Raw genomic sequence first — 14,432 nt, forward strand, 5'->3', positions numbered from 1 at the left:
TAGAAAGCTCAAAATTCACATTTCTTCTACATAAATGACCCATTTTAAATACACATTCATCTTTGCAGAGGTGAAGACTCCCTTTAAATACGGGACAAAATACGGGTAATGAGCTGCCAGTCCTTTTTCTGTTATTACGGATTTATTTCTTAGAGTGTAGGAGTTATGGAGTGTCGGAAGGCATTCATATGAATGATGTGCTTATAAAACTGACACAGTAGCTTGTTTAGATGAAGCATTTGAAAGCCGAGTTTTTGAGGTTATTCTGAATGTGTTGGAAAATTGAGCAGGTGGGATATCAAGAAGACAACATTTGTGAGAGTGGGGACAAGGATGTTAAGAACATTAAACACCCCACTTGACTCACAGTTTTAAAAACATCCATTTTGTTCTATTATAGGAAAGCTTTCAAACTTATATCTTTATCATATATTTTCAAACTTCTTATATCATATCTTTAATGTTACATTTTCAGAGTACTAGGCTGTTAACTTCCACCGAGAAGTCAGTCTGCACTAAAACAAAAACGACCTGTTTTTAAAGAACACTGTGAGTCTTGACAATTTTCTAATCACATAGTATGAAAAGTTAAAAGTTAAGTGTGTAATTTCCACAGTCCTTGCATAACCAAAGGAATAATGCAAAAATTAGTGTCTTTTGTTGACTAATAATGCCAAAAAAAATGTAAAATGGCAAACCATTTCCATATTAGGGCGTTCTGAATGACCTCACTGCTCTCTTTTCTTGCTCTTGTCTGAGAGCATGCACAGCAAGGTCTTCAAATAAAACAAAGTGTGCCATTATCAAAACCCAACTAAATAATTGTTGAATAAAGCATTATTATTCAACATAACCTTTGAAGGTTTCCTGACTGCTGCACTTTTGAAGGAGGGACAAGCACACTGCCCAAACTTGAGTGCCAGCTATACTGCCAATAGTGAGGAACTGTATTATGATTATGACAATTAAGTGGAAATAAATGCGGCTTTCTGAATTCAGGCAGTAAAAATGCTTCTAATGCCAGGGTCACAGCCAGTCAGCAGGTCTATCCCTGCCCCAGCACAGCACACGCCACGGTGGTTAATAAGCAAGGCTGATGTGTCAGATAGAGTGGTTTGAGCTGGAAACCTTGCCGCCCAACAGCCCCAATCCTCCCCTTCCCGACACCCCACTGGTCTTTAATGAGCCAGAAAACCAAAAGTCTCTCAAACTTTCGAAATAAGCCAAAACTCATAAGGAAGATTGGCTCTAGTAAAAGTTAAAAAGAGAAGAGGCGATTAGGGCCTTATTATCTGGAGTGACTCACGGGAGGTGAGATTTGATTCAAAAACTTCTACTTAAGACATGGGATGGGAATTCAGCTAATTAGCAATGATAAATTCATTCTTCCAAATATAAAATATCCATCAGCGAGCAACTGAAGATATAAAAGTAAGACGCTGGGAAACAGACGAAAAGAAAAAACCTCACCTGAGAAAATGAAAGGCATCATCAAAAATCCTTTCCCCGGCTCTGGACGTGCTCAAATTCAAAATGCACTTTTTGCCAATCTTGTAGAAACAAAATATAGGAATAATCTTCTTGCTAGGAAACAGAAACCTGTCATGTAGTTGATGTGGTAAAACACTATAGTCACAACATTTACCAAATGTTCTTGGCAACACATGTTTACCTCAATGTTTGGAGCAGACATATTAGGCTATATTTATTGTTATAATGATACACTTATAAAGCATCTATCTATGTACAGTTGAGTTCAAAATGATAGCAGTGTATAAAAAAGTGAGTAAAGCTTAAAATCCTTCATTTCAAAACATGCAAATGCATTGGGAACACTGCATATTGTATTCATTTTGAAAACTGCATCTATTATCAAATTTTAATTCTAATTCAAAATGCATTATAGCCCTATACTGAATATCATAGTCATACATACATAGACAAACCCTTTTCAATTTTAAGCAAGGCTTTGTTAAACCAATATTCAATTGTCTTGGTTTAATAATAATTCATTACATTTATATTGTGCTTTTTTCTGCACTCATGAATTGCGTTACATAGAAGGGGGAATCAACTCAACCACCATCAATGTGCAGCATCCACCTGGATGATATGACGGCAGCCGTATTGCGACAGAATGTCCACCACACACAAGCTTACAGGTGGAGAGGAGACAGAGTAATGAAGCCAATCAGTATGCATGGGGATGATTGGGAGGCCATGATGGACAGAGGCCAATGGGCAAATTTGGCCGAGATGACGGGGTTACATTATGATCTCAGAGAGTCAGGACCTCGGTTTAATATCTCATCCGAAGGATGGTGCTTTTTAACAGTATAGTGTCCCCATCACTATAGTGGGGCGTTAGGACCCAAACAGACCACAGAATGAGCACCCCCTGCTGGCCTCACTAACACCTCTTCCAGCAGCAACCTGGCTTTCCCAGGAGGTCTCCCATCCAGATACTAACCAGGCTCAGCCCTGCTTCAGTGGGCAACCAGTCTTGGGATACAAGGTGATATGGCTACTTTACTTTTATAGACTCTAATTTCCAAGACTACTGTGTAGGCTACTATTTTTCCACCTCAGTAGGGAATTTGCATCGAATTATATTATTTTCTAAAGACCATAAATGGATCGTGAAACTAAGCTGCATTTTTAAATAGGTCAGAATTCTCTTTAGAGAAGTTAGTTGTACCATATTTTTTTTAAAAAAAACAATATGCAGCCCTGAGAGAACTAGTCTAGGCTAGTGTAACTGGTGTTTTGTTGTTGTTTTTACTCTAGAGAGTAAATAAAAAGGGTAATAATAATCATTTTCAAAGCAAATTTCAACTTAAACCGTACCAAGATTTTGGGTGTAGGCACACAAAGGGCCAATCCCAATTCTACCCCTTACCCCTTCCCTTTCCCCTAGCCCTACCCCTTCGCCTTCCCCTTGACCCTTGAAACAGAGTGGCAATGCGTAGGGGTGAAAATATTCCCCTAAGAAATGGGACACCACTACGCCTCCGTTAAACGTCATTATAAGTCGTCGCTAGCGCTTACGTCACAGGATATGCGCCGATGTTTATCACAACTTCCAAGATGCCGTCGACAGCTGCAGTTATCTCAGTCGCGTGGGTTACAGCTATTTTCTTGCATCTTGTGAAGTTCGCAGGAGACAACGGAGACGACGAAAATATGTTGCGGGACTGTCGTTAGCAAACTACAGTAATTTTAGCGATTTTTTTACAAACGTTTCTGTGAAGAAACTGACCGTAAATATGAACACAATATTGAATGTAACATAAAGCAAATCCTTATTTGTCGTTATAATACTTATTAAAGCCACAAATACTTAAATTTATGGGTCTCCTTTGTCGCTTGGGCAGCCAGCCTGGGTTAGCAGTGACACTTCTCATACCCCTTCATTTGAAGTGTGCTCCCGAAAAATCTTCGTTTGAAGGGCTATCTGGCCCTTCACCCTAGCCCTCCCCCTCCAACCAAAAGAGAATGGGCTCTATGCACGGCGTTATTTCCGGTGAAGGATTAAGGATGCTCGATAACTTCCGCCGATCATAGAGTCCAATGCAATACCGAGAGTTATATTGAATTTTATACTCCATGGTTATACTAATGAAACGTTAGTCACAAAAACAGATAAAACAGACACCCCTCGTTGTGTTTATGCTTCTTTTAAAAATTATATTAAATAAACATAACTATATATAAAATTACATCTAAACGTATGTACGTTTCGTTTCAAAGACGGGAGGACAGTAAATATTGAAGACTCTGCCATAATCCCGTTTTCTCCGGTTTTCCTCCGCTTTAATCTACACAACCGGAAATGGACGAGCATCCTTACGTCAAATGCGGAACTTATGCGTGCATATAGCCCATTGGGACAGCCCTACCCCTTCACGTGGACGCGCAAAACGGAGGGGAAGGGGAAAGTGAAGGGGTAAGGGGTAGAATTGGGATTGGCCCAAAGTTGCGTTCATCTTTTTACGGTGGCCGAGATGGGCTCGTCTGGAGAAAACAAATGCAAATAGAAAAAACACCAGCATTAAGAACACATATTCATCAGTTTGACAATATGTGCTGCAAATACTTACAACAACCATACAGAAACTCGGAAATGCACGGAAATGTTTCAAGGAGACTACAACAATATATGAACCTGGCTGGGGCCGCTAGTGGTGTGGTAAAACCGAGTCGATGCGTTGTGAGCATTTGCGTTTCTGAATTCGGTTGCATTGTGAGCATTTGCACCACGTGTAGTCAAACCGATTTATTTGCTGGTGTTTTTTCTATTTGCATACATGTGTTTACAACAGTTGCAGCGCGCGCGTGGTGCTCTAACCCGTACAACCGGACTTTTCCTAACACAACAGTGCCACCATGTGGGTGTAATTCAGCATCAGGACACACACACATTTATTTGTGCATATAGTCTTCCTTTAAACTACCTGGTTTAGGGTCTGATGGAGAAGTTCTGTTGTTCTTTGATCAGCCCTGTGGGTATGAGACAAGTTTCTCTGTGTCACAAATACCAATTCCTGCATTTATTCAATATAAAGAGAAAAAGCAATAGGGTAGATAATTTACATGCAAATGTTTTGTCTCTTAGCTGTAAAGTGAGCTAGGCTGAAGACTGTGGGTAAGTTTTAACAGTAATGAAGCATGTTACAACCTACCCCAGGTAAATATTTCAGTATGCCTATGTTTTGGAAGAGAAAAATAAACTGAGGGCTGTCTCTCATCATCAGATGATGTATAAGAGCCGGGAAAGTTGGATAGCTGTGGCAAAATTGTATAGTATTTTATTATGGCCAATTACATTTAATTTCAGTAACAACATCTCTCTTTCTCTCTCTCTCTCTCTCTCTCTCTCTCTCTCTCTCTCACACACACATTCATCAGTTTTATTATGAATGCGACACATACGTTTTATTGTTGAAGCGGATGCACATTTGCTGATATTATTCAATTTTGTTGCACACACCAATTATGTTAAAAAGTCTGTGTTGAATAAAAATTTTGCTAAATTCATTTTTTTTGTCATAATCCTTATTTCATAGTCCCAGACTCGAATGTCTGTTTGAGCTGTTTAACTGAAGGCAACTTGCACTGGCATATATTAAAATATATCCATGCCATTGTTTTTCTGATGCTTTTACATTTACATTTTATTTATTTAGCTGACACTTTTATTCTAAGCAACTTACAATTGCTATTTATGTCAGAGGTCGCACGCCTCTGGAGCAACTAGGGGTTAAGTTTCTTGCTCAGGGACACATTGGTGTCTCACAGTGGAGTCGAACCCGGGTCTCTCACACCAAAGGCATGTGTCTCATCCACTGGGCCATCACCACCCCAATGCACACTAATAGTCTTTAAAGGCACATTTAAAAAAGTTGCTTTACTGGCCTAATCCTGGGTTAATCTAAGTCCTGTAAGTGAAACCAGGCCATAATGTTACATCTCACCCCATGTTACAACAAAGCCGGACTATGGAGTGAGTTGTATCATTTCAGCAGAGGTGGACAAAGTACATGCACAGAGCTTTGTTCGGTTATGGTAGGTTTAGTTCTTCTGGGGTGGGGTTAGGGTAAGACCACTAGGAGGCGCCTTCTGTCCCATCTATAGCTGCGTCTCAAATTGACGCCTGACTACGTCAGACTTCCTACTTCCGCTAATTTCATTTCGCTCCTGTAGTGAAGCAAAGTGAAGTAGCAGAGTCTGGTATTACCAGGCTACATGTGGGTTTGATGTAGACGAAATGTCAAAAGCGTCAGTGTATGACGCCTTGGGATGAGAACGGGCTGGTAATAGGCTACAGTAGGCTATATGCCTCTGAATCTATGTGTCTACCTACCCTCAATATCAATATAAAATGTAGCCTATTTCTTGAACACAGTTCCAGTAGTGGGATTGAATGCTAGATCGAATAAGTGTAATATAAGTGTGGCTTTTAGTATGAATATTTTAGCCTTACTGTTTTATAGGTAAGCAATAACGTTTGAAATTCAAAAGTTTTTGTTGCTCTTTAACTTTCACTATGTGATTTACCACCAAAACAGTGTAATATTAATAAAAACGCTTGTCTTTAGAGATACAAGCTCAGAAACATTTCGAATCTGTTTTTTTTCTTCGAGTAGCCTAATATGGTGCCATGATGGAAAATGCAATTTTGTTATTTAACAATAACAGTATATTCAATACAAAACAATAACTAATCATCAGTAAAGACGATAAGACTACTTTGTAGGCCTATTTGTGAACACACAATTGTGTATGTCGTTCCATCTAAAAAACGACGCATTTGCACTTGCTTTGGTGTCAACCTATGAATAATTTTCTAGATCCGCCCCTGGGTGGCGCGTGTGTCAGGTAAGTATTAGGGACAGGGATTCATTCAACATGATGTCTCATTCCCATTGAGCTCTTGGTAAGCAGTAGCAGTTGATTCAGAGGACACAACAGGCGCAGGGATGCTCGATGCTGGAACAGACATGGGTACGGACAGGAGGGTTTTCGGGATGAAAGCTAAGGCTCCGGTAGCCACAAAAAACATCCACCCTTCGTCTCTAAGCAACGGTCCTCCAGCTGACATCCTCCGAAACTTTTACCACACGAAAAGAGTTGGGAATTATCTGGTCGGGAGGAAGCTGGGAGAGGGCTCGTTCGCCAAAGTGCGAGAGGGGCTTCATGCGACCACCGGCGTGAAGGTGAGATTTGTGAACACTGTGAAAATGGCTAGTAATAGTTTAATTTTAGTAATTTGTTATTCACCACATAGCCTAGTTTATCATTTTGTCTGAATGTGAAAATGTGAAAAAGTTAAAAAGAAAAATTAAATCTTGTCTTATTTCTTTTGGTCAAACCCCCCTCAGTGTCGGTCTATGATCTAAGTGTTGAATTCTCTATTTTGTTATTTAGAGATTTATTCTAAATACAAATGCTTTCCGTCGATGTTAATTAAAGTTTAAAGCTACATTTTATTTCAAAAGTTGCCTATAAATTTATTTATTTATTTGACAGGGACAGTGTACATTAATTGACATTACTGTAAATGCACCAAAATTAGCCAAAAGGCTATTTTTCATCTGTTGTCCCTGGACAGATCTTAAAATTGTCTACCTAAAATGAACAACAATAAAAGATTACAATGAACAATACAAATATAAAAAGCCGTAAAACAGATATAATTCTTCAATCTCAATAAATACAGTGTACACGTTCGCTATAATAGACATTGTTAAAAATTGATACCAATTTATAAAAATTATACTACACATTGACACAGCAGACACGAGTCGCAGTACCGTTGGATTAAGGGAAGATACCTATTCTTATTAAAATCAGTTTGTGTTGGATCCTTGGGGAAGAATATAGAAGAGGGGCCGTTTACACTTGGCCACTTCATGCATTTCTGTGATCGGATAGATATCCGATTGTGAAAAGACCAAGTGTAAATGCCCCCCGAAACGCATTCGAGACGGATTTGAATCCGATCGCTCAAAACCAGGTGGTCTGGGCCGCATTGCGGACGAAACTGGACATGTGTAAATGCATCTGCCTGGTTGTTGAAACTACATGTAAATTTTACTTCTCCCAAAAAAAAAAAAAAATGCTTAAAAAAAATAAAGGTGTGAGAGCGAGGCTATATGTCATGTTATTTTAGTCAGATATGATGACGCCACTGCAACACGCATTACCGCAAAACACATTATGTCACCAGGTGCAGGGCCTGAAATTAAAGGATTAGTTCACTTTTGAAAAAACTTTTGCTGATAATTTACTCACCCCCATGTCATCCAAGATGTCCATGTCTTTCTTTTCTCAGTCGAAAAGAAATTAAGGTTTTTGATAAAAACATTCCAGGATTTTTCTCCATATAATGGACTTACATGGGAACCAGACGGTCCAAGGTCCAAAAGACAGTTAATAACAGTTTCAGATGCAGCTTCAAATGTCTTTAAACGACACCAGACGATGAATAAGGGTCTTATCATGCGAAACGATCGGTTATTTCAAAACTTATTCCAAAAATGTAACTTTTCTAAGGATAAATGCTAGCCTTGCTCTATTCTGTGAGGCGCGTTTGTAACGTCCGTAACGTAATTACGTTTTTGAACGTAATTACGTTCAAAAGGTCACGGGCGACGTAGCCGGAAGTACAGAATCAAAATCGTCCGACATCGTTGTTTTACCTTTTAATTCCTTTTTTTGTAAACGGCGTTTGAGTTAGTTTGCACGTTCAACCTATGCGTTCAACTTGTAAACACTGACTCTGTACTTCTGGCTACGTCGACCGTGACCTTTTGAACGTAATTACGTATTACGTATCACGCCTAATAGGAGTGATGTGACTAATGCATGAATTAAGGTTTCAGCATCAGCCAAAGTGATAAAAGATTGTAAACGAGCAATATTGCGAAGATGGAAAAAGGAGTTTTTAACAAGAGAAGAAATATGAGAGCCAAATGATAGAGTTTGATCGAATAAGACCCCAAGGTTACGAATCGGTGGTGAAGGCTTAATATAAATTCCATCAATTTCAAAGGACTGCTCCATCCTTTTGACTGAGGCAATAGATGCAATCACTAATATCTCAGTTTTCTTGTCGTTTAATTTGTGGAAATTCAGAGACATCCAATGCCTGATGTCCCTGAGTGGATAGATGTAACTGATAAACAATAGTGGGCCAAGAACCGAACCTTGAGGAACACCCTGTGTAAGTGAGGCAATGGTAGATCTAAACCCTTGTGATATAATACTTTCTGTCACTGATGTATGAAATGAGCCAGGAAAGAGCAGAGCCAGTGATGCCAATATTAGAAAGCCTAGAGATCAATATTTCATGGCAAACTGTATCAAAAGCAGCGCTTAAATCAAGGAGCATCAGAAACTTGTGCCAAACATTCAACCCTGGAGACGTGAGGAGACCGACAAATGTGAAATAAGAGTCCCATCTGACTTAGTCTGGCTCACCTCACCTGTTCAGGGCTGTTAGGATAATTCCATACGTAAGATGATCAATAAACAATCCTGTTATGTTTTCTATCCTGACAAAATCTCCTTTTTATTTATCTTCACAGGTGGCGGTGAAAGTGATTGACAAGAGAAAGGCCAAAAAGGATTCGTACGTCACAAAGAACTTGCGGCGTGAAGGACAGATTCAGCAGATGATCCGACACCCACACATCACCCAACTGCTGGACATCCTGGAGACGGAGAACAGCTACTACCTCGTCATGGAGCTCTGCCCTGGTGGAAACCTCATGAACCACATTTATGAGAAGAAAAGGCTGGATGAAAGAGAAGCCCAGAAATACGTACGCCAGCTAGTCATGGCGGTGGAGCATCTGCACAGGGCAGGAGTTGTTCACAGGTGAGAAACAAAACGTCACAGGGTGTGAGGTCATCGAAAATGTATATAATTGTATATAGAATATTACAAGTCTTTATTAGAGCACAATGAGCCGTCAAATCTTTTTAAGAACTATTGTGGTATAGTTTATTATTGGTCGATTTTATAAATGAAAGCTGTTTCAATGTTTTTTTTTTATTTCAACAGAGACCTGAAGATTGAAAACCTCTTACTTGATGAACAGGACAACATAAAACTGATCGGTAAGCATTGTCAGAAATTGACATTATGCAAGGTTTGCTGCTTAAAGCAACACCAAAGGACTTTTCCTCTGCGGTCACCCTACAGGTTGGAAGCGGAATTGTCCATTAGCGCAGTCGTAAATAAATAAATTAGCCTACCGCAACCTACTTTCGAACGCGCACGCTCGCTGTTTTTTTCTGCAGCGGCTTTGGAATCAACAATGTCAGACATCCCGAACTGCAAGAAGTCGTTTCAGGGAGGTATATCTTGGTGACTGGATTGTTGACGGGGTGGCTGGTTGACTAGCTTTTGTGAGGCACACTCGCAAGGTCACTCGTTCTCTCCCTCTCTGCTGCGCAGTATATTTTGTCTCGCATGCACGCTCTAGATTACAGGAGATTTGAACAAATTTGTGGGCATCAGGGAGACACTATCAATATGCGGGAGACTCCCAGAACTTCAGAGAGACTTGGGATGTCTACAATGGCCACAGAGGGGTGAGGGAAGTGATGTTTGCTGTAAAGCAGTCGAATTTTATAGTTCTAAGTCCTTAAGCAGCGGCCGGGAATCTATGGCCAGATCAAAAATCATGTTGCCAGGTCTCTCAAAAATCAGGGCTCTCACTCTTTACCAAAAAATGAACGTTAAAAAATTTGACCCCCCTTATCAGCTTTCTGCATAAAAAGCAGCCAATTACAAATCAAGGGTACAAAAGTAATGAAAAGTTTAACATAACATATTTCAAGTTTCAAGGCAAAATGGCATTTCTTTGGTCAAAAAAGATTTCTGAACTCTGACCTTAAGTGATGTGACATGTATGTAAATAAAAAGAATTAAATCTTTAGCATGTGGCGGTGAAGACTGAGTAATCAGAATCTCATTAAAACCGAACAACCTCTCACCTCTCTGTTAAGCTGTTGGCAAACACATTGCCTTTATTTAGCAGTTGTGTGTGACAGACAGGGTTAGTGTTGTCGGGAAGCCATATACACTTTTGCATCCCTCCTATTGGGAAGGTATTTAAAGTCAATCCCTCTATGAGCCCGTACACATTAACAACCATCTCTCTGTTTCCCCATACAGATTTTGGCCTCAGTAACTGTGCAGGAATTCTGGGATACTCTGATCCCTTCAGCACACAGTGTGGCAGCCCAGCATACGCCGCACCAGAGATTCTCTCAAGGAAGAAATATGGGCACAAAGTGGATGTCTGGTCAATGTGAGTTTGCTAAATTTGAAGCACCATGTTCCAAGTTCACATTGAGTAATATTTTTCTGGATTTGACTATATATGTGTTTATTTGTAGAGGGGTGAACATGTACACCATGCTGACTGGTACCCTACCATTCACCGTGGAGCCATTCAGCCTGAAAGCTCTGCATCAGAGGATGGTGGACAAAGATATGAACCCTCTACCTCCATCTATCTCCTCAGGTATTGACAGACATCCATCTGAGAATTGTAAAAAGATATTTATGACCACAAAGATCACATCCAAACAGGAACAAGCAACTGTTACATGCTGAAAATTAGCCTGTGTACTCCCACCAATTACTTCGCATTAAATACCGTTACCATTGTATTACACTGAATGAATATATATGCAAGCAGAATTGTGGACCGCAAGGCTGTGCGGTCATTCCTTGACTAATGCAAGATGTAGGAGATTCATAATGGCCACAGTATGATATGTTTGACCCAATAAATAATGATTTATTTGTCCTAATAAATCATTTAAACCTAGAGACTGACCAAGGATCATAAAGCGTTGTAATTTGAGCTACTTGTATCTTCTCCTTCTGTCCGCTGACAAGGACGTGCTTATTTTTTTGTCTACTTAAAGTAACATGCCACAAAGTCCTCAATGCTTCCTGTCTGTGTTCACAGCTGCGGTCAATCTGCTGAAGAGACTGTTAGAGCCTGACCCCGACAAGAGACCCAACATCCACCAAGTGATGACCGACTCGTGGCTGCGGTTGGCCAACCCTCACATGAGAGTTCCTTACTTAAATGGGTCAGTGATCTAATATGCTTTAAAGACAAATGGCTTTTATTTCACCTTTTATGACATATTATGTCCTTGTTTTAACTCTCAGAATCCACATTGAGGAGATCAACCATACGGTTCTGCTCCACATGACTGAGAAAATGGGCTACAAACACAGTGAGGTTCTGAGTGCGGTGCTCACTAACAAAGCTTGCCACACGCTGGCTGTCTACTTCCTCCTCAACAACAAAATGAAGAGACTCTCAAAAGAGTACAGGGTAGTTTTGAGGAGCCAACATCTACACGATTATCCTTCAGCTGTACCCAAGCTGGTACCCGTCTATCCCCCTGTGAGCAAAGGCCCCACCAAGGAAAAAGAACAAAGAACTGGTAAATGCCTAGACTATATACAGTGTTAAACATATACATGTATGAACCAACCATGTGGTTAAGACGTGATCTGGCACAGGGGCGTTGCTAGGGTCAGAAGAGAACAAGTCTTGACACAACAATGAAAAATATCTTTCGGAGAAATTTCAGCAGACAAAAATCACTTATAAATTATAAGTGATCTAGGAGCTTTATACAGCGGATACCACTGAAAAGGTCTATAATAAACACCTTTCCTAATTATGCCTACGCTGCATCATCTTTTGCCATAAATAATCTCATTAGGTAAAAGTTAATACATAGAATAGCTACAGTAATTTTATGCTAAATTATTGGTTATTATTTATTGGTAAATCTGCTATTCAGAAAATAAACAAAAGATTAACCGGGGAAATAAATAATCATTAGATCAATCGATTAACCAAATGAATGACATAAATAGTCAATAGGAAACATAATCGACAGTAAATCCAACAGAGAAAAATGAAAACCCTTCAGAGCTGTTCAGGTTATCACATCGAAGTTGAAGATTAAAGATGACTTCATTAGAAAACCTGTTTCCCACAATCTTTGAGGCTATACTTAAACTCCACAAACTCAGTATAACGCGTGGAAAATTGTACTCTTACGTACGTGCAGGTGTGTGTGATTGGAGATGACGTGCAGGTGGGGATGCTGGGAAATGAAGTGCAGTGGATGGTGACTAAGTGGAAATGTGATTGGTTAATATTTCTGAAATTGTTTTCCCCAAACTGAAAGTGTACTATCCCCCATGTCAGTCCAAACCTGATTGACTGACTTATATCTGTGGAACAAAAAAAAAAGAAAAAAAAGTCTGTCATTTAATGAAAATCAATTGGGTCCATGGCTGTTTTGCCTGACTTTCATTGTATGAACAAAAACAGTTGAAACATTAAACAACGTCTTTCCTTAAAGCGGTTTAAAATGTAAATTCCAAAATACGTTCTCTAGGCCACGAGACTTTCTGCATGACACGGATATAAATAAAGACATGAGTTGGATCTGCTCTAAATCAAACTTTCTCCTATCAATTTCAGGTCATCTAAAAGCTGTGACTGGAGGTTTTAAAGATGTGTACTCAGGACGTGGTGGTTGCATCAGGTCCTCCTCTATGAAATGCTGGAGGTCCACCCCCTGTCCCCGTACATCTCTTCACAATCCCATCATCGTCAAACCTCAGCTCAAGAAACAGCCTCCCACTTCAGACTGGTCTAGCTCCTCAGATTCAAGCGGTAGCCCTCCCAGCAGCGAAGAACCCGACAGCCCTCAGCACCGCGGCAAGTTCCCTTCCATGGGTATCGGGCAGATTTGAACTATACCTGCCGCCCTTCAGCTTCCAGCTGCCCCCCTTCAAGCCAGAGCCTGCGGTTACGTGGAAGTGGAGTCTCCAACTCAATACCATATGCAAACTCTGCTCTGCGCCTCAGGGGCTCTCAAAACCCTGTGCTGAGGATGAGAACTTTTCGATTACATAAAATCACATGTATTCCATACCATATTCTCTCATCAACATTGCTTGCAGTAACACGCAAAATACACTGCAAACCCCGCGGGGAGTTTGTCGGGAAGGCGTGTCATACACAGCTTGCAGAGAACATATATAACACAAATAGATCTTGAGGTAACAAAGCCTCAGGACGGTAGACACTGAAAGCCAAGTTCACATGCAGCAGCACGTTCAACAGGCTTCTAGTCTAAGTGCCATGTAGCAACCTTTAATGCACAATTCTTCTGTGAAACAAAGCTGTCACTGCCCACAATAAAGTGTGTGCTAATATATGTTGATGTAGAGTAATACAACAAAGACTTCTGATAGTGAACTTATTTGAGAAAACAGTATTAGTGATTTTTAAGCTCTTACTTTATTTAAACTGTCAAGTCAAGTCAATGCTTCACATTTTCAATAGCCTTACTTTTAAACATGCAGTGAAACGTCAATATTTTAGTGGAAGCCAACATTTCTCGTTTTTCTCCTGTAGGGCATTTTGAATAATAGCCTTAAATATCTTGCATTTTGAAAGTAAAGGGCTGCCGCTTTACTTTTGTTTTGCGTTAGTTTATTTTTGAAATCAGTTTTTATGTTAAACGTTCACCGGTTTCAGCAAATTTAATAAATAAACAAACACAAAACAAAACATTTATGTGCAAATAAAACTTATGAGCTGTGAACAACTTTTTTTCTGATCTCAACTGCACTTTCGCCATACACACCGGGCATTTTCCCCCCAAAGTGATGTCAGTTTTTGGGTGCCACGTCTTATGGTGAAGATAACTTTGAAGGTATTTTGTAAGTTTTGTATTGATTTTCCAAGTTAAAGGATATTTTAATGTTGCAAAAAAAGATTTTGAATATATTTAAAGATCATTATTTGTGTGCTGAATTTTCTCTTTTAATGCAGTATGTATTACTTTTTTGACACCAATAAATG

At 39.8% G+C, this 14,432-nt stretch overlaps 1 protein-coding gene across 1 annotated transcript; it reads left to right on the top strand.

The window, feature by feature from the left end:
- Nucleotides 1–5,713: 5,713 nt before the first annotated feature.
- LOC120482589 (hormonally up-regulated neu tumor-associated kinase homolog A) lies at nucleotides 5,714–14,432 on the top strand. Its single transcript, XM_039677071.2, has 8 exons — nucleotides 5,714–6,716; nucleotides 9,090–9,382; nucleotides 9,569–9,624; nucleotides 10,688–10,823; nucleotides 10,912–11,039; nucleotides 11,493–11,619; nucleotides 11,702–11,982; nucleotides 13,041–14,432. Exons 1-8 carry the CDS (start codon nucleotides 6,480–6,482, stop codon nucleotides 13,313–13,315), a joined length of 1,533 nt encoding a protein of 510 aa, XP_039533005.2. The 5' UTR covers nucleotides 5,714–6,479; the 3' UTR covers nucleotides 13,316–14,432.

This window comes from Pimephales promelas, chromosome 23, assembly GCF_988280905.1.
Source record: "Pimephales promelas chromosome 23, fPimPro1.hap1.1, whole genome shotgun sequence".
NCBI lineage: Eukaryota > Metazoa > Chordata > Actinopteri > Cypriniformes > Leuciscidae > Pimephales > Pimephales promelas.